Source organism: Terrapene carolina, unplaced genomic scaffold (assembly GCF_002925995.2).
Source record: "Terrapene carolina triunguis isolate 2854851 unplaced genomic scaffold, T_m_triunguis-2.0 Scaffold32862, whole genome shotgun sequence".
Lineage (NCBI taxonomy): Eukaryota > Metazoa > Chordata > Testudines > Emydidae > Terrapene > Terrapene triunguis.
Genome location: NW_020697213.1, coordinates 1,791,119 through 1,811,975, shown reverse-complemented (window position 1 = coordinate 1,811,975; position 20,857 = coordinate 1,791,119). Strand labels below are relative to the sequence as shown.

The 20,857-nt window shown below is 45.6% G+C and overlaps 1 protein-coding gene across 2 annotated transcripts in view; it reads right to left on the bottom strand.

Annotated features, from left to right (window-relative positions):
- Positions 1–20,857, bottom strand: part of LOC112106278 (zinc finger homeobox protein 3) — a 175,334-nt gene that overhangs the window by 20,038 nt on the left and 134,439 nt on the right. For both annotated transcript variants that reach the window (XM_029914168.1, XM_024199438.2), the window contains 3 exons: positions 12,171–12,304; positions 11,736–11,936; positions 2,014–2,116 (listed from right to left, as the gene is read on the bottom strand). In XM_029914168.1, the coding sequence (XP_029770028.1) occupies positions 2,014–2,116; positions 11,736–11,936; positions 12,171–12,304 (438 nt within the window). The remainder of the gene's footprint in view (positions 1–2,013; positions 2,117–11,735; positions 11,937–12,170; positions 12,305–20,857) is intronic.

Sequence of the window (20,857 nt, the reverse complement as noted above, 5' to 3'; positions counted from 1 at the left end):
CCAGTTCTAGGAGATGGGATATCTCCATTAATTATTAATTATTATTATTATTATTATTAAGAGTGTGTGGCCATCCCTCCCCATCAGTCTCGGAGGGAGGCCATGCCCCCTCGCTACATACCGGCACATTATCCTTAGTGCAGAAGGACAGACATTTCCCCTAATATTCAGCCTAAGTTTTCACTTTCTTAACTTCACCTCATTATCCATGTTATGCCCCACTGCACAACCCTAAATAATTTTTCTTTCTACTTGACTTTCACACCCTTTGACTATTCGTGGACTGCACACATCTCCCACATGATGTTGTTCAAACAAAGCTGGGCATATTTACCCCCTTTAATTCCTCCTCAAATTAAACCCCGCAGTCCCATAACTACTTTGTTACTTTTCCTTGCTGTCCTGTCAGCTTGTCAAAGTCTTGCTGATAATGATGTGCCAAGAACTGAATGTGATATTGAGGCTGAGGTCCACTAACACTGCAAAGAAAGAGTGAAATTCAGCCCCTGCTGGTCCCTACTCCACTGAAGGCTGCTATGCCCCAGGAGAACTCAGTCTTTTGGGGAAGGGAAAGCAGCTGTTCCACTGCCACCTTTCCTCCAGGTTCTACCCAAGAGAACAGAGCAGTTCTGGTCGGGGAGAGATACTCCTATTGGTTGAAGCTGAGGACGGGATTTGAGGAATCAGCACATCTCCAGCAGCCCAAGCCATGCGACTGGTGTTCTCTCTGGAACGGTGCTGTTCACATGCAGGCCCTGTGGCAGAAAGGAGGTGGTGGTCGTCTTAATCCCAAATTTCCTTATAGATCTCTCCCACTGGGGTCCCTGCACCAGGCTTGACACTGATAGAATCTGGCCTAGAGACTATCACCTCCCCATCTGGAGACTAGGGGCCTCACCTATGCACCCAAAACTGTAGTGTCCTTTTTTTGCCGCCATACTATAGAGCACACTATAGAGCAGGGGTCGCCAAAGCGGGGTGCGCAAGAGGATCATTTTGGGTGCGCAGCGGGAGTCTGAGCGGCTTTTTTTTTTTTTGCGCTTCGGCGCAGCAGGGGGTGAGTGCTCAAAAATTCTTTACTGATAGGGGTGCGCGATCAAAAAAGTTTGGTGACCACTGCTATAGAGTCAGGACTAAATAGCTGGCCACTGTTACTGGTAGGCACGACTTTACAATGTTATACGGTAATAAAAAAGGCCAATGTAATTTTGAGCTGCCTTGCTAACATGCCTCAACCGTGGTGTTACTTCAGTGAAATTAGCTGCTTCCTGGGCTGTATTTAAGACAGTGAGCAAAAGGTGAAAAGTTCTAAATCTCACTACCAATTCTCTGAGCCACCCAGTCTCCTAATTTCTCATGTCTGAAGAGATATTTTAGTTCTTGTTTTAATACAACAACATCCTTTCCAAAATCACTGGTTCTGGTTCTCTGTTCTGATGGAGGAGGATTTGAAACAAGTCTGGGGATCGTTCTAAGCTACCATTGGTCTACGCCAGTTTGGGGATCATCTGGGCACTGGACCTGCCCATGACATACATTAGAACAGCCTCAAGATTGCTCTATTGTGCACGGCTGTCAGTGATCCCCAGGCGCTGTTCTGACAGTGGGGGATCAGCCATGTGCAGAGACACTCCAGTCATACGCCTTTTTCCCTGACCATGGAGCCAACGCTAGTAGGAATGTGATGTAGGAGCAGCTCTGGTGGCTCATCATCACTCCGAAGATTTCCCTGGAGCAGAGCAAATCAGCTCCAACATGCCCATGAATCAGGGCCTCAGACACAATGTTTATAAAATCAGTTCATTTCTGACCTAAGCAAACTTGTCCATCTGGAAATCCTGTTAGATCTCCTGCTGTCTGCACTGGTCTTTGAAATGAATGATCTGAGCAGAAACTGCATGGGCAAGGGATAGCAATGAGGCCTTTTTCTCGCCGTGCACGGGAAACAAGAACAGTAAGCGGCCACAAGTCAAAGCAGGATGATTTTTTTCAGTTAAGAGTTAAGTAACTGACCAGCCTGCTTCCCCAGCTCCTCTGCATTGGTGTTTCCATCTCTGTCTGGAGTGGCTGCTGGGAGAAACATACTGCTGGGCATCATCACTTCCGGTGTTGTCACCTGAAGGAGGGATGGTGGGGAAAATGGGAGAGAGGAGAAATAAAAACAGAAAAAGGTTTTTAAAATCGTTAAATAAGCAAAATTAGACATCAGCAGAGGTGTCACTTTTCTTAGCTCATTGAAGACTCGTGTTTATTAGACAAAGCTCACATCAGTCAAAAGTGTTTCTACAGTTACATTCTGGACATAATTAGCAGTGCACACTCGAAGAATAATCTTATTATTAATATTTTTCCTTTATGTAGAATTCAGACTTTGATCACTGACAATGTTTTGTCATGGGCTGTGAAACTTCTTGTGCAACCAATTAGGTAGATAAGTTGAAAGGCCCACCTTAAGCTGCTGAAAACATAATAAGGCCCTAATTAAATCATACCTGTAAAGTACACTGTAATCTTGAACTAGGGAGCACTACAGCACTATTTTCAAAGTGTATTGATGCATAAAAAGGAGGGGCACGAGAAAGAAGAGTACAAATAAAGAGAAGTGACAAGAGAAAGGATGAATAAAGAAAGACTGAAACGAGGTGGCAAACTGTCTGAAACACAAAGCTTTTGCAACCCTTTCCATGTTCTGACTGTTGGAAAGAAAACAAGTGTTTACTCTGGCTCGCTTCAAAATTCCGTTTGCAATCAGTTATGCTATCACCAACCCAAGACTCGAAAGCCATGATTTTTACAAGAAACTAGTGATTCTGGATAGCTCAATTTTTGGAAGCCCGATTAGAGACACTTCAAAAGAAGCTTGGGTTTCAGGCTCTGCACTTTCGTAAGATCAGGCCCCCATAAAGTAACTGAAGTTGGGCATCCAAAATCACTGGTTACTTTTGACAATCTTGACCAAAAGGACTAGTGCTTTGACCAGTGTTTAACATCAGGCACGCAGCAACAAAACCCTACGTAACGCTGAGCACCACATGCCTAGCAACTTAAAGGCTGCTCTTCAACGGACGCTCCCCAACACAGCAGCTCAGGAAACCGTTCAAGACCATTGTTCCCACTAGTGCTATCTCATAACACAGCCACATACAGGAGCTCACCCCATAAACAAGTGCTTGATGTCAGTTCTGCTGCTTTGATTGTCTGTGAGCATCCTCTCACCTAGATGCTAAAAGGAACATCCTTTCCATGCCCTGAGTTCTTGGTGAGTGAGGGAGCAGCAAACCCAAACTGACTCCCAGTGCTGGTGCTCTGACAGGGCCCTTTTCCAGCCACTGACTGCTGGGAGAGGACGGCATGTTGGAGATGGTGCTAACCTGTCACATTCTCTAGTGAAGCTACAAAAGGGTCCCTTTCAGGCCAGGCAGAGGAATGGACGGATCCTTGGATTTCCTGGCAGAACAAATGATGTGATACTTTCCTACAGTGCAGCTCCCTACCTTCTTCTAACCAAACTTAAGTCAAAGGCCACAAGGTGCATGCGGGATGACTAATGAAATGCTAGCAAAGTCTGTGACTAAGGTATAGCTGAAATACTGTGAACTCTTAAATAGGACACGGTGTCTTCCTCGCCAGCACTGATATAAACCCTACAGAGACTGTGTAGGGAAAGAGGGTCTGATCCAGCCGTGCTCAGGTTCATGGGGAGCAGGAGCATGTACCTGGACAGCCTCAAACGAAGATGTGATGGAGAGAGATCTCGGATGTCAGACAGCAGAGGGAAGGGATGCTGGGACTGCACTGGCTACTCACAGCGCTGTGCGATGTGAGCAGTTCTTCATTTGTAATGAAAGAGGTGCTGGAGCTCAAGTGATTGTTTTACTTTGGTAACTGACACAGCAAGCCCAGAGGTGCCGGGGCTCTGAACGGCCAGGCCTAGCAGTTCCAGGACTCAGCCCCGGCACAAATTGAGCACTGAAGGTGAGTGATACAGCCACAGCATTTGTGTTTTACAGACGTCTGCACCCTGTAAAGGCAGCTGCCACTGAGGAAGCACTAGGAAAGGGGTGGAGAATGCCAAACTCATTACACCTTTTATTCCAAAGCAGAACATTTCGGAAGGCTGTGGTTGGTGAGTCCAGAGGGAATGCAAGAAGTGAAAGGTCACCGATTAATTCATAGTCACCAGACTCAGAGGAGGGGGAATGAGGTGGGAAGCGGAGGAGGAAAGACAGAAAGAAAGCGATGTCTCTCTCCGTTTTAGCAGCAGGGAAAGTGCTTTCCCAGGATCTTTAGGAATTATGAAAAATAAATAACGAGAAATTAAAAAAACCCCAACAGAGTAGAAAAAATAAAATTATCTAACACCTCAGTAGCACATCATTATAGAAAACTGTGGGCTTTTTATACACATTACAGTAAGGCAGTCATCCCCGCTAACAGACTCAGTACGACGGATCAGTAATTGTTTTCATACACTTTAATTAGAAAAACTCAGATGGCTATGAATAATAATGGAAAAGAGAGACTTTTGCACTTGAAAGGTTGAAGTCAATCAAGTGTGAATGACGGCAAAAAGGAAAAAAAAAAAAAAGACACCAATTCATCAGGGCTCTGTTGTCTCGCCGCGTCTTTAATCATAATTCCTGATTGGGATTCAAGAAGGCAGTAAGCAGAGTTTCTTTGTCTGCCTTCACCTTCTGTCAATTAACTCACCCCGAAATATAATCATCAACCTCACATGCTCCTCTGCATCTTAATCTGGGCCTCCAAACCAGTAAGTCCTGCCCCTATATGTGCTTAAGTAATTACCTTTACCTACCTGCATCTCCACAGCCTCAGCTCTCCCCCTTTCCTCCCCCACATCCAGAAAGGGCTTTGGTACAGGAAATTGTTATAAGGCAGAAAATTCCTAGAGGGAACTGGGACAGAGCCAGAAGGGCAGGAAGTGAGAAATTGTGTGCATCTGTGTATTCAGGACAACTGCAGGCTCTCCCAGCAAGCTGTGCAAGGGAGCCACTGGCAAGTGAAACCCTGAATGTAAAGCTCTATTGCCTGATCTCCCCACCTCTCAGTCATTTGCCAGCTCAGCTCAGCAGTTCTCTTTGCCGCAGCCATCTTCCTGGTGGGGGCCTTCCCCCTCCCACGCCCAGTGTCTCCCCCAGAGGGAGTTGCCTGACCACTCATCAACCTGACCACTTGGCATACAGGCGGTGTCCCAAGCCCCCATCTTCATCGGTTTTCTTTTCACACGCTAAACTCTTTGGGGCAGGGACTATGGCTTGCAGAGAGGGCCTGGCACACTCGGGTGATTTCGCAATACAAATAAATAATCAGAGTAGAAGGTGAAAAGGAAGGCACTGAATCCTGGCTGCCAATCACAGATAACCAGGTAAATGATATTATTTTATACTGTTTATGGTTATGTCTGTATTTAAATGGTGTAACTGTCATGAGTGGAAGGGCAGTGGAGGGTTGAGTCTTGTAGGGGAAGTTAACTTATGTGCTGTTTCATGTGATCATATGTGGTCACTTCCCATTCAGATGGTCCAGCAATAGCTGGGAACTAACCCTAGCTCCAGTCTTCCAAACTCCTAACTGCTTGTATTTCCTCATTCAAGTTTCTCTAGTGCTTCCACAACACCAACTTCATATGCACCAATATGAAGGTATTAAAACAACCCTAAGATATGTATACAACTGCAACGTATCACTGTGTCAGCTTGCGGTGTAACCCTAGACCTTAGTTATTCTATGCACTGGGGCAGCACCGAGGAGCCCCAGCCGTGACCCCCATGGTGCTAGGGGCTGTACAAACACAGAAAGAGATGGTCCCTGCCCCAAAGAGCTCACAATCTCCCTCTATCACTTCCCTATTGTTTCTTAGCCACACTCACTGTACCATGTTCAAATCAGATTGTCATCCCCTTGGGGTTAGAGTCACATTTTTCTATCTGGGCTGAAAGTCACTAGCATGTTTTAGCTCTAGAAAATAATTATCTAGTTCACTCTCGGAATTTCTAACCTGCCCATCCCCATAGTATGTAGGCATGTGTCCTAGGGGACCATACGCTAGCACTTCCTGGCTCTCTTGTAAGTCATCCTTCTATACAATGTTATCGTGTAGGCTATGAATGGTATCACCTACACAGGAAATGTATACCCAGTACTATCAGACCTTAGTATGTTTCCTTCCTGTCCTAGCAATGTCTCTTATGCAGTTTCCTTCTGCCCCAAGATGAAATTGGTTAGTGAGTATTTATGCTAGGGGTGAAATTGGTCCCTGGTCTGTGTAGATGCTGAGCGCCCACTATTCCAGTTGAAGCCAATGGAAGCTACGGGTGCTCAGCCTCTCTGGAAAGCAGGCTCCGGTATGTGTACCCGATACCCCAAATCAGTGGCCATTTTGGAAAAATTTGGCCCAATTGCTCAGTGTTACAAAGTGAGCAGAAGTTGAACACAGATCTCCTCTCTCCTTGTCCTGTTTGTCTCCCTTAAGACTGTCCTCTCTCACAGAGACTAAGCTCAAATGCTCATCCTCAAGAGAAAATGAGCTTGCTGCTGTTTTTGAAAAGGACTCTGTAAGCTGCTTCCTCAGAGGAGACAGTCCAAAACGGCTGAGAGAAGTATGATCCTTCGGTGTGGGAATCCTGCTCAAACTGGAAACCCACACTCTTCAAGTGACAGCGCTGGAGAGCCTCTTGTAAGAGCCGAATGTAACAGTTCAGGGGGTGGACAAGGAGCTCGGTACAATCTCCACTCTGCCAGCAATGCTGGGCTCAGTAAATGGCTGTTCATCCCTGTTCTCTCATTCCCCTCCTCCCATTTCCACACACCATACCCTTTTCTAAGCCTCAGCAAAGCTTATAGTTGGGGTTTTCAGAAAGCACTGCTTCACTGAGGCCTGAGCTGTGGTGGCTAGGATTCTTGCTGTCTCGTGGTAACACATCCGTACGGAGGTTCCCATCTTGGCCAGTCTCTCCTCTATTCTGACCCTAGGTACATAACATGGCTCTTGGACACATCAAAGCCACGTACCCAGCTTTGGACAATGACAAGAGATCAATACATTAGCTCTGCCTTCTCCCACTGGCTGCTTCTGCCTGTCTGGGATGCAGGGCCAATCCCATGGAAGTTCTAGGTAGCTCTTCGTGAGCTCCCCCAACATGGCCAAAATAATTTAGATTTAAAAATAACCTCCCTAGCAAGGGTCTGAGGAGCTACATTAATATCCCTTCTGTCCATGCAGGGGGGAAATGCACATACAATGCAAGGTCCCCGAACCAGACAAAGGAGGGAATTTCCATTACAAAGAGAGAGAGGGGGCTGGAGTGAAAAGCTTCATTAGACTCAGAGAGGCAAAGCGATGGCAGTATACCAAGGTCACTTCTAATTTAGACCATCTAATTGGCAAACATGGCTCCAAATGGCTATCATCTCACAGGGCTCAGAATTAATGAAGCCCGATTATTTTCATTACCTTCATCCGAGATGGAGAACGAGACACAGAGTGAGGGGGGGGGGGGGGGAGAGGGGGGGAGAGGGAGGGAGAGAGAAACACTGACTGACAGCAGAAGGCAGAGAGCAGTAAGAGGAGACAATAGAAAAGGAGAAAAGAATATAAAGACAGTGAGAGAGGAGAGAGGATGGCAGAAACAGGAAAGAATTACTTTGGGAGCAAGAGAGAAAAGAAAAAGATGAAAAGACAGCTGGCGCCAGGGAACAATGGAAGGACACCTTAAACACGGGACAAGAAAACGAACAACAGAATTAAATGGAGGGGTAGAGGAATTTATGGAAAGATAAAGGAAGCTGAGAGGGAGGCGGGAGAATTCCCCATTACTGGAGGCTGCCTGGGAAGCAGTCCCTTCTCCTATTTCGAGCCCATCAGTCTTGTCAATTGACTATGGAAGTGAACTGCACTTCACCCTCATTAAGGAGCTCTTGGCCAAAGCGGTGCAGGTCCAGGACTAGTGAAGTGGCTGTTGTGTGGAAAGACAACTAGAGTAGTTTAGAGCAGATGAAATGCCATATAAAACAAATTTTAAACACATTTATTCACCAGCGTAACCAAGTGGCAGCAGTAGAAGACTGGTGCAGACAGACTGGGGCTGCGTGGAATGTTGCCTTCAGCTGTCAGGGTATCTTGGGAGCTCCACTTACTGTATATAAACCCTCTAGGTCATGTCTTCCCCGTCCATTAGATGCTGGGGTTGCTGCACACATGCCTTTGAGCTCCGGGACCTCTACATACCAATCACACACACGTTTCTCTCTCACCCCACCATTGATGGACTAGCAGAGTGTCTGGAGAGGATCAGTTCTCAGAAAGGAGGGCTAGTGCTCTGGCTATTCCCAGCAGGACAGTCACCCAGACTGCTTGTTGATATGAAAGGGAGAGGGACAAGAAACACACAGATATGAGATGCAGAGCATAAGCAAGCAGCTGTTACTATGGCAACAGACATATTAGACACTGCAGGTTCCTGAAAGGCGTCTGATAAGGTATTATTAACTTGAGCCTCCTTCAAATACTGAACGCAAAGACATCGTGTCAAAAGCAACCTGGCTCCCATTTATTGGGCTGCAATTCACTTACAGTGCATGAACCGGGTCTCGGTGCCTTCAGATTGAGACAGGAATCTTGGCTGGAATGAGCAAAATTAGGAATTTACAGTGTTCCCGTGTCCACCACAAATGGTTGTTTCTTTTATTTTTTTAAAAAACATGTTGTTTGCCATTTAAAGCAAAATGAAAATATCTGCCTGGCCCCCTTCTGCTTTATTCAAAGCACGCAGACCATCCCTCTTCCCCAGGTGTTCTTTCCCGAGCACCACAGAGAAAAGCAGCCTAGGCTTCATGGACGTGAACAAAGAAACAAGTAATGGGACAGGGCTCACAGGAGACTCCCATCCTTTCTGATGGGATTTCTGATCTCAGCAGAAGGCTGGAGCACTCCAGGTGCCCTGGGCGGGGGTTGTTAAACTACTGGGTGAGTGAGGTCTTGATCACACACCGAAGGTGCACCAAGCTAACTAAATTGCTTGCAGACTAAATGGTCTGAAGAATTCTGTATATCGATTTAAATAAGGCATTCTTAACCGTGACAGAGTGCCCACCCAAGGGGCTGTACCAATTTAACCACATCAGTTTCTAAACCAGTTTAGGTAAAATTGGTACAACTTGTATGTGTAGACAAGGCCTCATAAATTGACCCCATTTCTCTAGGCTAGAACAATGGAGAGCACTCTTGGCAGACTGGGGACTCCCACTTGTATGGCAGAAGCTCTATTGCTACTCACTGCTCTCTTATTTCTTCTCTTCATGATAGAGACAAAATATTTTCATCTAGCGTTTGACTCTAAGCTGCCTTAGAATCTCAGTTCTTTGGGACAGTCCTTGAATATCAATGTATACAATGCCCCAGTATGATCGGGCTCCGTCCCTGTTTGGGGCCTCTCTGAGTGTCAACACTGCAATTAGACACCTGTGGTTGGCCCATGCCAGCTGACTTGGGCTTGCGGGGCTCAGGCTACAGGCCTGGTTAACTGCGGTGTAGGAGTTTGGGCTCAGGCTGGAGCCTGAGCATTGGGACCATATGAAGGGGGAGGGTCCTAGAGATTGAGCCTGAACGTCTACACTGCAATTAAACAGCTCCTCAACCCAAGTCCCACCAGTCTGAGTCGGCTGGCACGGGCCAGCTGCAGGTTTTAATTTTAGTGTAGACATATCTTGAGTGCTATAAATGTTAGCTAACTAACATGTTCTCTTTCCAAAGCCCCCTGGTATTTTTGTATTGTTTATTATTGTTTTCACTGAGGACAGAGGTACCCGAATTTGGCATTTACTGGGGGCAGTAATGGGACCTGTCAACACTGTTAGATGTTGATGTGTTCCAAGATCATGGTTCCCAGACTGTGGTGCATAGATCTCTCCCATATGTTCCTGGACCAGCACTGATTGCCAGGCACAGCATCTCTTCTGGCATTTAATGAACCATTCTCCAGTGCGGAGCAGAGCATTCCTTCAGCCCGCCAGGAGCCAGGCACAGCAGAGGGAGGGGGATATGGCAGCAGATCTGGAAGGACGAGAAACTTGGGGAAAAGCAGCAGAGGGAAGGAGAAATCTGACAAGCAAGGAGGAAGGAGAGAAAAAGACAGAAAACAAAAGGGAAAGAGGAAGACTGGTGCTGGAGCAAGATCATGTGCTTCCACAAACGATGCCACCTAAGAAGAAACATGGACCACTGGACATTTTTTCTTGTGCCATGATACACATGGATTGGAACACTGGAAAGACAGGTGAGCCCACAAGATTATTTTTATTTAGTTGTATTGTTGCAGTGCTTAGAAGCCAAAATTGTGCTAGGTGCTCCACAGAGACATCATAAAAGCAAGTCCCCGATCAGCCAGTCCATGACCGAGAGAATGTCGCTTGTACAAAAAGCCTGTTCAGAATGACAGCTTGAGCACCGCAATGTTAGAAATGTAATAAAGAGGACATTTCCCATCATGCACTGTAATGATAATTTCCTTCTCAAATTAACTGGAGACAAACAGAATGCTGGATAAAGGCTTCCATTAGAGACAGTGTTAGAACAGGACTCCCATGTTTGACACCTACAGCAATGCTGTAGAAGGGAGGGAAAAGTTTGACACAAATATCTTGGTACTGAACCAGATTTAACTGATCTCTCAAGTTTTGCTACACTTACAGAGAAACTGCACTGGTGAAGACAGTCACAGCTGCACAGAGGGTGCAACCCACCTTGGAGAAACAATTACAAAAATGGATCTATTTCTAACTACATGTTTCCATGGAAATATTTGATATTATTTAGAAAATCTCCTCCATTTCAACGGCCTAAAGACCTTTCCACTTCAGAGAAGTTTAACTGACCATCCTTAAAGTTCCATTTGAAATGAGGCATTTCAAAACATTTTGACAGTGGCATTTTAAACAAGGAATTGACAGAATTTTACAGCCACACATTATCCATCTCACACGGGCCAACTACACAATATCCACATGGTTGTTATAGTTGCCTTGAAAAAAGTGATCTGTTACTTATAAAAAGTTACGTTATCTCTGACTGACTAATTTCTCATTGAAGGACCAGATCCTACTTCTACTCCCATGATGATGAGCGTCGATCACTGACTGAAGTGTACAGTGTGAATTCCACTGAGGCAGTGCATCCCATGCCAGCCGCACCCTTGCCTCAAGAATGATAAAATTGCCAAAGACAGTAAACCTATCGCTTCTCCCAGTTATGTTTTAAACAGAAAGCCAGTTCCTGATTTCCTGTAAACCGTCACTTTAACGACCCTGGCTGTCTGATTTCATGAGAGAGTTAACATGGCAGCACTTGTTCTCTCCTTCACTGGAGGCAACACAGTCACATGAACTGCTGCCTCTCCCACAAGCCTCCACCTAAGACTTGATTTTTGCAGTGACTTTAAGGGGTTAAGGGAGAGCATGTTTCCTGAATATTCTTCTCAGTATCTCCACAGGGTAACTCTTTCTTTATTGTGCCAACCACCACAATACCCAAACATGGGGATGAGAAGAATCAAAGCAAGGGAAGTTCTTGTAGGATCAAGGAGTGGGATCTTGGATCAGCAGGTTACATCAAAACTAGCCAGTGCCCATGGGCACAGGCAAGGCCCTTTCGTTTATGCTAAGACAACTTCACTCTTGCTGGGAAGGCAGAAGGTGCACTTTGGCTCCCAGAGACTTACCGTCATGATGAGTTTTTCAACACAGTCAGGTGACACACTGTGCAGGTGTGTGAGGTGCAGCTGCAGATGGATCTTGTTGTTGAGCATGTCCTGGCAGAGCGGGCAGCGGAGCATGGGCTGCACTGAGTGCTGGGTCATGGCATGTACCCGCAGCCGGTTCACATCGGTGTTACTGTATTTGCAGTATGGACACTGATACATCTATAGAGAGAGATGAAACAAAACATGCTGACTGAATCACGTGATTGACACAATCACTGCTTATATTTCCTCCTTCCTTACAGATTGACTGTAATAATCTTGTGCCTTTGTCCTACCACTCAATCACCACCTTTTCATCAGCTTTTCTTTTTCTCTCAACACCTGGGAAGTGAATTAACAGCCTCTAGATTTTTATGGCTTTCCAGGAAGTAATGCTGGGGTCCTGTGCCTCACCTGCTCTGATTTGGTCTCCTCTGAAGTTTTTGACCATTTAGAGGAGAGAGGTGACTCAGAGCTGCTGGGAAATGACATGCGTTTGGAGGATGCTGGAGACTCTGTCAGCTCCTTGTCTGCCTGGCTGGCTGGTGCTGCAAAGACAAATGAGACTTGCATTAGGACATCCCCATCAGGCCAGCTCTAAAGGGATTCATGCTGGATGAAAAGATCAGTAATTCCATTTGTGCTGTTGTATTTTCTTGAAACAAACACAGTCTAAGGATTTGAAGAGGAGGAACATCTGGGCCAAGTGACATCTTACTAAACATGCTAGGGAGAAAGTACGAGTTTCTCTCTCGCTATCTGGCATTACTGGCACTAAGAAATAAGGAACTGTGACAGATCCATACAGCTACAAGCAGAAAAGCACAACCACTCAATCCAACTCCCTGGGTCAGCTTAAAATCTAGTAGATGCAAGACAGTCTTCTCCTGTGTTTACATGTGAGATTGGACCACTTGGCCATATGTCAGTGCTTGAGTGTCAGGATTCCCCCTCGTTCCAGGAAGAGTTGGCTATACAGAGGACAATGCAGGAGGACATTCCTACCCTGAGTGCAGAAAGGTTCATACACCGTGTGCGAAGCATTGTGAGGCATTCATTCATTAAAGCCAGCCCAGGGCAGTGGTAGGTGCAACGCAGAAGATTCACATCTGGGTCCTACTCAGTCTCACTTTCCTAGACTGGCAGCAGCTGGGGGTTCCGAGTGTGGCGTGCACTCAGCGTTCGGGCAGAGCTGGTCTTACTCTCCACCGAGCAGTCCCCCTGAAATCCCCAGGAAGTCTGGGTGACAGAGCCTGGCCTATGACCAGCGGTGGGACTGGCTCTGATATGGACACCAAGAATGGCTGTTTAGGCATAAACCTTAAACACATTAATACAAAGCAATGGTATTCAAATTCAAACGTATACAGAAAAGTAATAAAATCAGAGCTCAATGCAGAAAATATTCCAGGAAATTGACGCTGTTCCCAGAATGCACATCCTATGACCTATAAACCCTGTATCTTGGTAACCTGGAGTACATAAGTTTGTAGGACATCTATTATTTAAAAACTAGAAAGACAGGCATATTACACACAGTCCCCCCCCCCCCCCCCCGAACACATATTCATAACAGTACTATAATCTGTCTTGAATCGACTTCAAACCCATTTCATCCTTAATGGGAGTTATTCATTTTCACTTGAAAGATAATACATGACAGCTGGATATTTAACATGATAGACTGGCTGCCGATTAACCAGGTGCTGTAACGTTCTTAGACTGGTTCCCCCACAGCCTGTTCCCGATCTCTTATTCACACTGTGAACCTGATGCTATGGAACCAACCACACCTCACTTCAGAAGCTGCAGTCAGTGCACAGCTTAGATATGTTATTCACATGCCAGAAACCCTTTCAAAGCTATCGAGGTGGGATTTATTCCAAAATGTGCCTTCTAATCGGAAATCTAATTCACACATTTAACAATCCCCCAACACTAAGCATTCATAAAATAAACAGAGTGCAAAACCAGTTCCAGGAAAAGGGAGTCAGACAGACACTATGAATGGACATAAAAGGACCTGTGTCATTCTTGTGGAGAGAGGAGTTGATGAATGTTAGTGCTCCTGAATGTGTCCAAGCGATATAGTGGCGAGAGCCAGGACAGATGATTGGCAAGTTCTTTGCCACATGGCTCTGCTAATACACTTAATTCCTGTCCTGCAGAACCCCTGATATTTCAGTCCTGTGCTCCTACGGTGGTCTAATGCCTCAGTGTCAAATTTAAGCACATACCCCCAAAACATGTGTAGAATCCCAGCGTACCATTAAGCCCTTTGTGCTGCTCAGTCTACTAAAAAAAGGCCAACCCTACAGCTTATTAGTGTAAAAGAAGTCAATGCTTTCATGGTAAATCTACAGACATCAGAACGCATCCACCATTGTCTTGTCCACATGGCAAGATGAACTTTTATTCAACTCACAAACTTGCTGTTTGAATCTAAAACCTCCCTTGTGGCTCAGAGATGGAGCTTCTTTAAAAAGATTTCTACAGAATTGAAGTTTAGTTTATTTTTTGGGGGAAAAGGAAAGTAATCTCACAGTACAAATGGAGCATCAGGGCTGTGGGTGAAGATTACCTACCTGCCCCACCCCACGCCATGGGAAACAGTCCTCTAGATCCGATTCATGGTGTGACAAGAGAATAGCACTGAGCCAGGCTGTGCTTCATGAGCCCCCACTCTACCAATAAGAGTAAGAAGAATTCCTAGCAAGAACTCCTTCGCTGTGGCTGGTGGAAGATGATCCAGTGTTAAATTGCCTTGGCTGGTCCCTGTGTGACGTGAGGAGAGTGGCCCCAATAAGAAGGTTAACTACTGCTGATATTGTCCACTCCTCAGTTTGACCTCAGACATTAAAATGTCAACCACAGTCGGGAAGTCCGGCATCAGGCCCCAAGCTCTGTCTGCATACAGTCAGGCAGCAATACAAGCAGCACTCCCTTCCCTACTCATGGGGACCTGAATCACAGAGCCCTACAAGATTTTGGCTGGATTTCCAGTTAGCACAGTAGGCACGTGCCTAGGGGCGCCAGCGTTCTAGGGGTGCCTAAAAATGCAAAGTTTGCTGCTCCCAGGTCCCAGCAGGGGGCAGGGCCAGCTGAGGGGGAGACGGCCCCACGCAGCCCTGCTGGGGAGCTTCTACCCCTGTGGCAGGGGAAGAGCTCAGCAGTCCAATGCAGGCCCTGCCAGGCAAGTGCGACCTGAGGGAGCCCGGCCTGGGCAGGCCTCGCTCCTGCTCCAGCCTGGCTGATCGCGCCACACCTGAGGGGCCAGAGTGATCAGCCTGGCAGACACAGTCACCTCCATGCGGGGCTGGTGAGTGTGGCCGGGGAGTAGGTCTTGGGGAGGGAGGGGCTCTGGGCAGTGGGGGAGGTGTGTGTGTGTTGGGGTGCCAGGCAGTGGGGTGTCTGTGTGGGGCCCTGGGCAGTTATGGTGGTGGGGCGCTGGGCGGGGGGGGTCTGTGGGCGGGGGGCGCTGGGTAGTGGTGTGCATGGTGCTGTGCAGTTGTGGTGGGGTCTGTGGGCGAGGGGTGTGTGTGTGCTGAAGATGCTGTGCCTAAGGGCATGTAAGGTGTAAATCTGGCCCTGTCCCCTTGCACTGACTGGTAATTAGGTCTCCAGCGTGGTTTGGGGAGGGACTCTCTGGGCTCTATCAACTTTCACTTCAACCCTTGAACTACTATTAGTTGAATGCAACAGGCATCTAGTGATTCTTCTCCTGCGGTGTTTGTGGCAGGAAGAGTCCCTACAGGATAGAAACTCCCCCCTTCCTAGATTTACTATCTGTCAGTTTAACCACCTGTTTCATATACATTAAATGTAAAAATATACATGCAGGAGATGGATGTTCTCATGGGCACAATGTGGACAAGGTAACCGTAATTAAACACAAAAGCCTATGTTAAAGTCTATCTTTAACTCATAAAAAGCAAACCGAAAACCAATGCTTTATTTACCCAAGTCTCCAAAGCTTTCCATGGCTCTCCCTATTGTGCCCTGCTATTGCCACACACCTAGTATCTACGTATGTGACATCAGATTGGCCTGAGGCTCCCAAGGTGAGGTCAGGATGAACATTCCCAGAATGTGGTGGTCGAAATCAGACTTATCACCATGATCTTCATGACACCTCTTGTAGGTAATGAGGAGCATAAAAACAGAACTAGTCCTTTACTGACAACGTAAGTTTCTAGTTTTCACTCAGTGGAATGAACTGTGATCGACACATTGCAGGAGACATTCAGTGAGCAGGGACTGGCTTTGAGAGGGTTACTTGTGACATTAGATAAGATGTCACATTAAACTCTGTACCACAAGTAGGGGCCAAGGAGAGATCCTGCTCAAAGACCAGGGCTCCGCTCAAGAAAACAAATGAAAATGTGATAAATGTCCTAAGCAGGAGGTAATTTGTGCATTGATTTGCTCATCTCAAGGTTTAAAGAAATAAAGAGGTTAGAAGAATACACCTTTCCATAGACAGAGAAAACATGTACCTCACACCCATACCTGAAAGCAGTATGGCTGCAAGGCATCCTACCCTCCTGAAGCATTTCTGAGAGGCTACTTCTTCAGAGCTTATGCCAGACAACACCTGCTTTTCAGCACGGGGGGATTCACTCTCTCTATTTTAAAGGGGAAGATGCCACCCAGAAGTGACACTCATCCTTTTCTTTGCTAACCCCAGAGGTTAACATAGCGAGGGACCCAAAGAGCTGACTATGCTTGAGCCTTGTGGAAAGGCCAAAGGCAGCCGCCACCCCCCACCTTTCAACCATCAGACTCTCTTAGCTAAAGTACCACTGACAGCCCCTTCATCTAAACTTCCATCTCCCGACCCAGCAACATAATGGAGGAGCCAATTAAATGATTATTAATTCATGCTGCTTTCCGTAAGCCAGAGGTTCTCATCTCCCTGCATTCCGTAAACCAGCTTGCCACCTGCCCCACAAATTTACAGTAGGGTTTTTGCTACCTTGATTGATTATGAAAATACGCTTCATACTAGCTCAGCAGCCAGTCTCAGCTACACTTTCAACCCCACTAGAACACTATTTTTGCTGCCTGATAGAAACTACAGTTACCCAGTGGGGTTGCTGATACCCAGTGGGGTTGCTGATTCCCACAGGCCTTTCTCCACAGTGACAGGTTCTTCAGACCTTTTCCTCAAATTTTTCCTGGAACGACCATATGGGACCCTGCACTCTGAAATTTTGTACCAAACTCTAACCCTCAGAGTTAAATCTGACTGCCTTTTGTAGAGGATTTTAAAACGGCCATGAGGAGCTCTCGCTACACTCATTCAGTAGAAAGGTATCCTTAGAGTCCCTGTTGGTTCTGTCTGGAGAGCCGATGCTTGGAGAAGTGACAGGATTATCTCATCCCTTTTCATTCCCCTACGCCATAAGGCCTTCACCCTCCTATCTTTATCAGAGTGGATGAGTGGTGAGGCAGCATTCTTACATTGGGGAGTGTTCTTCACTGGAGCACACAGAGAAACAGCTTTGGAATCCTGCATATTTTGGTATCAAGTTTCAGGCAGATCTCTCTATCATACATTTGCTATTCCAGCAGGAACACACCATTTATATTAATATAATAGGAATAAATACAAGTCAATAATTCCATTGAGGGCTTCTAGTGACATAATAAACCACGAGAGTAGAGCTTAAGCCTCACTGAAATGGAATTTCCTTGTCTAATATTGCTGCACTACTGCACGTTTGTTCCTTTTTGTGTTAATAACATATGGTTAGAATGTTTCTTTCTGAAACGCTGTCTGTTTACATTCCCTATTCCCCAAAGGTCCCATTCATCCTAATGGGACATTGTAGCCATACTAATAGGACTGAATATCGCCTGTTGCTCTACTGGATTTTTTCAAACACACATTTCATAAATAATAGGATCATACAGTAAATAGAATTAAATACAGAGATATTTGCAAGTGCACTTTCACACACAGACCTTTGTCTATCTTTTAAAAGTGTGACCCTGAAAATGGTCAAATGGATTTATTTGTCTAGCTTTGAGTTATATGTTTTATTCTGCAGTGAGTCTGAATAGCTGAACTGATATTAAATATTTATCTTACCACAGCACCCAGAAGCCCCAAACAGGATAAGGGCCTCTACAAACACACAGATGTGGTCCCTGCACCAATGAGCTTACAATATAAGACGACAAGTAAGATACAAATGGTGGGAGACAAGGAGACAATCGATTATATATACGTTTTGTAATGACATCAATAAATACTATCCTCTTTCCCCAGCTCCCCTTCAGACTAGCCGCTAGGGGTTGGCTGATTTCCTGTGGGCTTCGCAGCAGGAAAAGCCCTGCGGACTATGCTCGATGAAGGTGACACAGTAGGGAGGAATGTGTGAGGAGCAGACAAGTGAGTGGTCAAAGCAGCTGTAGCTGGCAGACCAGACTGGGTCAGGATGCAATGTCACGAGACCAGAGCAGAGAAATCAGGACTAGCAGAGTTATGAAGGGCCTTGATGGTCAAGATAAGAAGCTTGAAATTGATACAGGGGGATCCAGCAGAAGGATTCAACTACAGGAGTTACATGGTCAGAGCAATGGGCCAGGACAACAACATGAAGTTAACAAGAAGTTTAAGTTGGTGCAGCAGGGTGGCGTGCCTCTTTAAGGGCTAGAGACCAGGGCTCAGCCACACCTGTTTACCGTGGAGAGTTAGAAGGGCTCCTGCAGGGAGTACCCTGAGATCGGCAGAGTCGCCCCCGCCAGGAAGGGCTGGGAGTGGTCTGCTAAAGCAGGGAAGCCCCTGAGATATCCTGAGTTTAGGGGCCTGAAGAGCGAGTCACTGAACTGAAAGCCAGCTCTGAGAAGGAAAGCTGGGGACTCCTCCCCCAAGAGGAGAGAGAGACTGAACTGGGAGTGTGGCCTGAAGGGCCAACGTGTGTCAGGACTAAATAAACTGGACCTCAGAAGAAGAGTGTTCAATTACCTTTGGACCGTGCTGTGGAGTAAGCCCAATATTTGCTACCTTCCTAATTTGGGCAGTACTGTCCCATATCTTTAGAGCATATTATTACTGGCACGTACATGAAATCATCAGGTCACTGTTTTGCAATGCACAAGTCATGCATACGGGGACATCCCCTAATGTTGTACCTTTTCTTCCTAGCATAATCATTAGGATTAAAGACCATGGGCACTGCTGGGGGACATCTCTGCCTTCTATGACTGTAGGATTCATCAGCAAGACCTTCCAGAGCATCGTCCTGGGCCAGAGAACAGCATCCCCAACAGCAGGTGGACCATATTTCCTTTATACGAATAACAGACAGGCAAGTAAAATCAGACCTTGGAGATGGCGTCCTGGCTTAGAGATGAGCCATCAATGCTCTGCAAGTAAAGCCTCCGGGGGAGTTTTTGCAAGGCACCAAGGGCATGTAGGCACAAAACTCCCATGGGCTTTCAATGGGAGTTGGGTGCCTGAGTGCCCTTTTGTGCCTTGGAAGTCTGCTCCTGGTCTCTTGAGACCGAAGAGCAATTGCACTGAGCTGCACAATCCCCCTATTTGTGCATCCCTCAGTCTGACAGAAGCAGGGATCCAGAACTACTCTAAATATGTCCTCCTGCCTTTGCCTCTCCTTTCCTCTCCCCACCTGATCTCTCCCCTTCCTTTACTCGTGTCACCGAATATCCCAGACAGGAAGTGCTCACCAAAACTACAGATGTTAAAAAAAGGCAGGGGGGAGGGGTGGTAATAGATTTCCGCCAGGATGTGCCTGACCTGTTTTTTTCAATTTCAGTAATTAGAAAGGGAGAGGACATGTAGGAATTATTCATAAACTGCAGGAGCTGTGCAGTATACATTTATGTTAAACATGTCAAATCCGATTGAAATCACGCCTGCCAGCACCACACTCCATAAACACACTTTTCTGCAACAATTTCCCAGCTCTCAGCAGCCCATTAATACCTCCTTTAATAGCAATCTACCACAGATTCAAATAAGGGATGCTCCATTGCACTAATTGCTCAGGGTTAGGTGAGCATCATGAATTAAAAAAAAAATGATTTTTTTTTAAACCCTTCAGGCTAGTCCTCCAGAAATATTTCATTTCAATCTATATTTTAAGCAGTGATTTAAAAAAAACCAAAAAAACACTGATGTACTGAAGTCCATACAATTGATAACACTAATAAAGTCTTTCATATAGCAGGGTCACTTGAGGTTGAGATGTTCTCTGACATTTTATCAACATTATATATTTCATGTTTAAAAATAATAAAACAAAACAAAATTCTTTAAGTCCTGAATTGGTTTCCCTGGATAGGACTCAGGGCTCTCGGTGGCAACCAATGTGTCTGATATTAAACATTTACATCTAGAATTCATTCATATTTTCATGATTTGAAAATACAGTCAGGCAACAATTGCGGTTTTTTGCTCATTTGTGATGAATCTGAAGTTAATCATGAAAACATGATATATTCTTTGCTCAGAGGCTGAGATTTGAGAATTGTCCTTCTTTGGCACTAAAATTGGAAGAACTAGAACATAAGACAGACAGGTAGGAAGGAACTTCAGGACCACTCATGCTGCATCTCTTGAATGTGCAGAAGCTATTTAATCTTACTACTTTAATGAAAATGAAAAGCAAACAAGCCCAATCCAGGAACAGGAAACATTAGCAATGTGCTTCTAAACCGATAAATAATTGATTTTAAAAAAGCACAAACATTCTGAACTCCTATGAAAAGCTAGTGATTGTTCAGAGCCATTGGCCATGCTCTGGGGTCTGCCATGCATACAAAGCATTTGGACTAGTGAGTGCAAAAATGATAGAGCTTTTTTGTGCAATGTAATGAAAACCCATTTGTAATTTCATTGTGGCCCATTTTATGATTTTGCTTTTTGCCAAAACTTCTAGAAATGGCTGGATTCACATCGAAATATGCAAAAATTCTAAATTTTAATTTGAAAACTGATCATTATGCACAAAAGGTGGGTTTTTTTGGCGGGGGGGAGAATGTTACTTGAACATAGAACATTTTTATTCAAGAATAATTTGTTCAATTTACGAATTTAAAAAAAAGAAAATTTCACAGACTTGTTTTGAAAC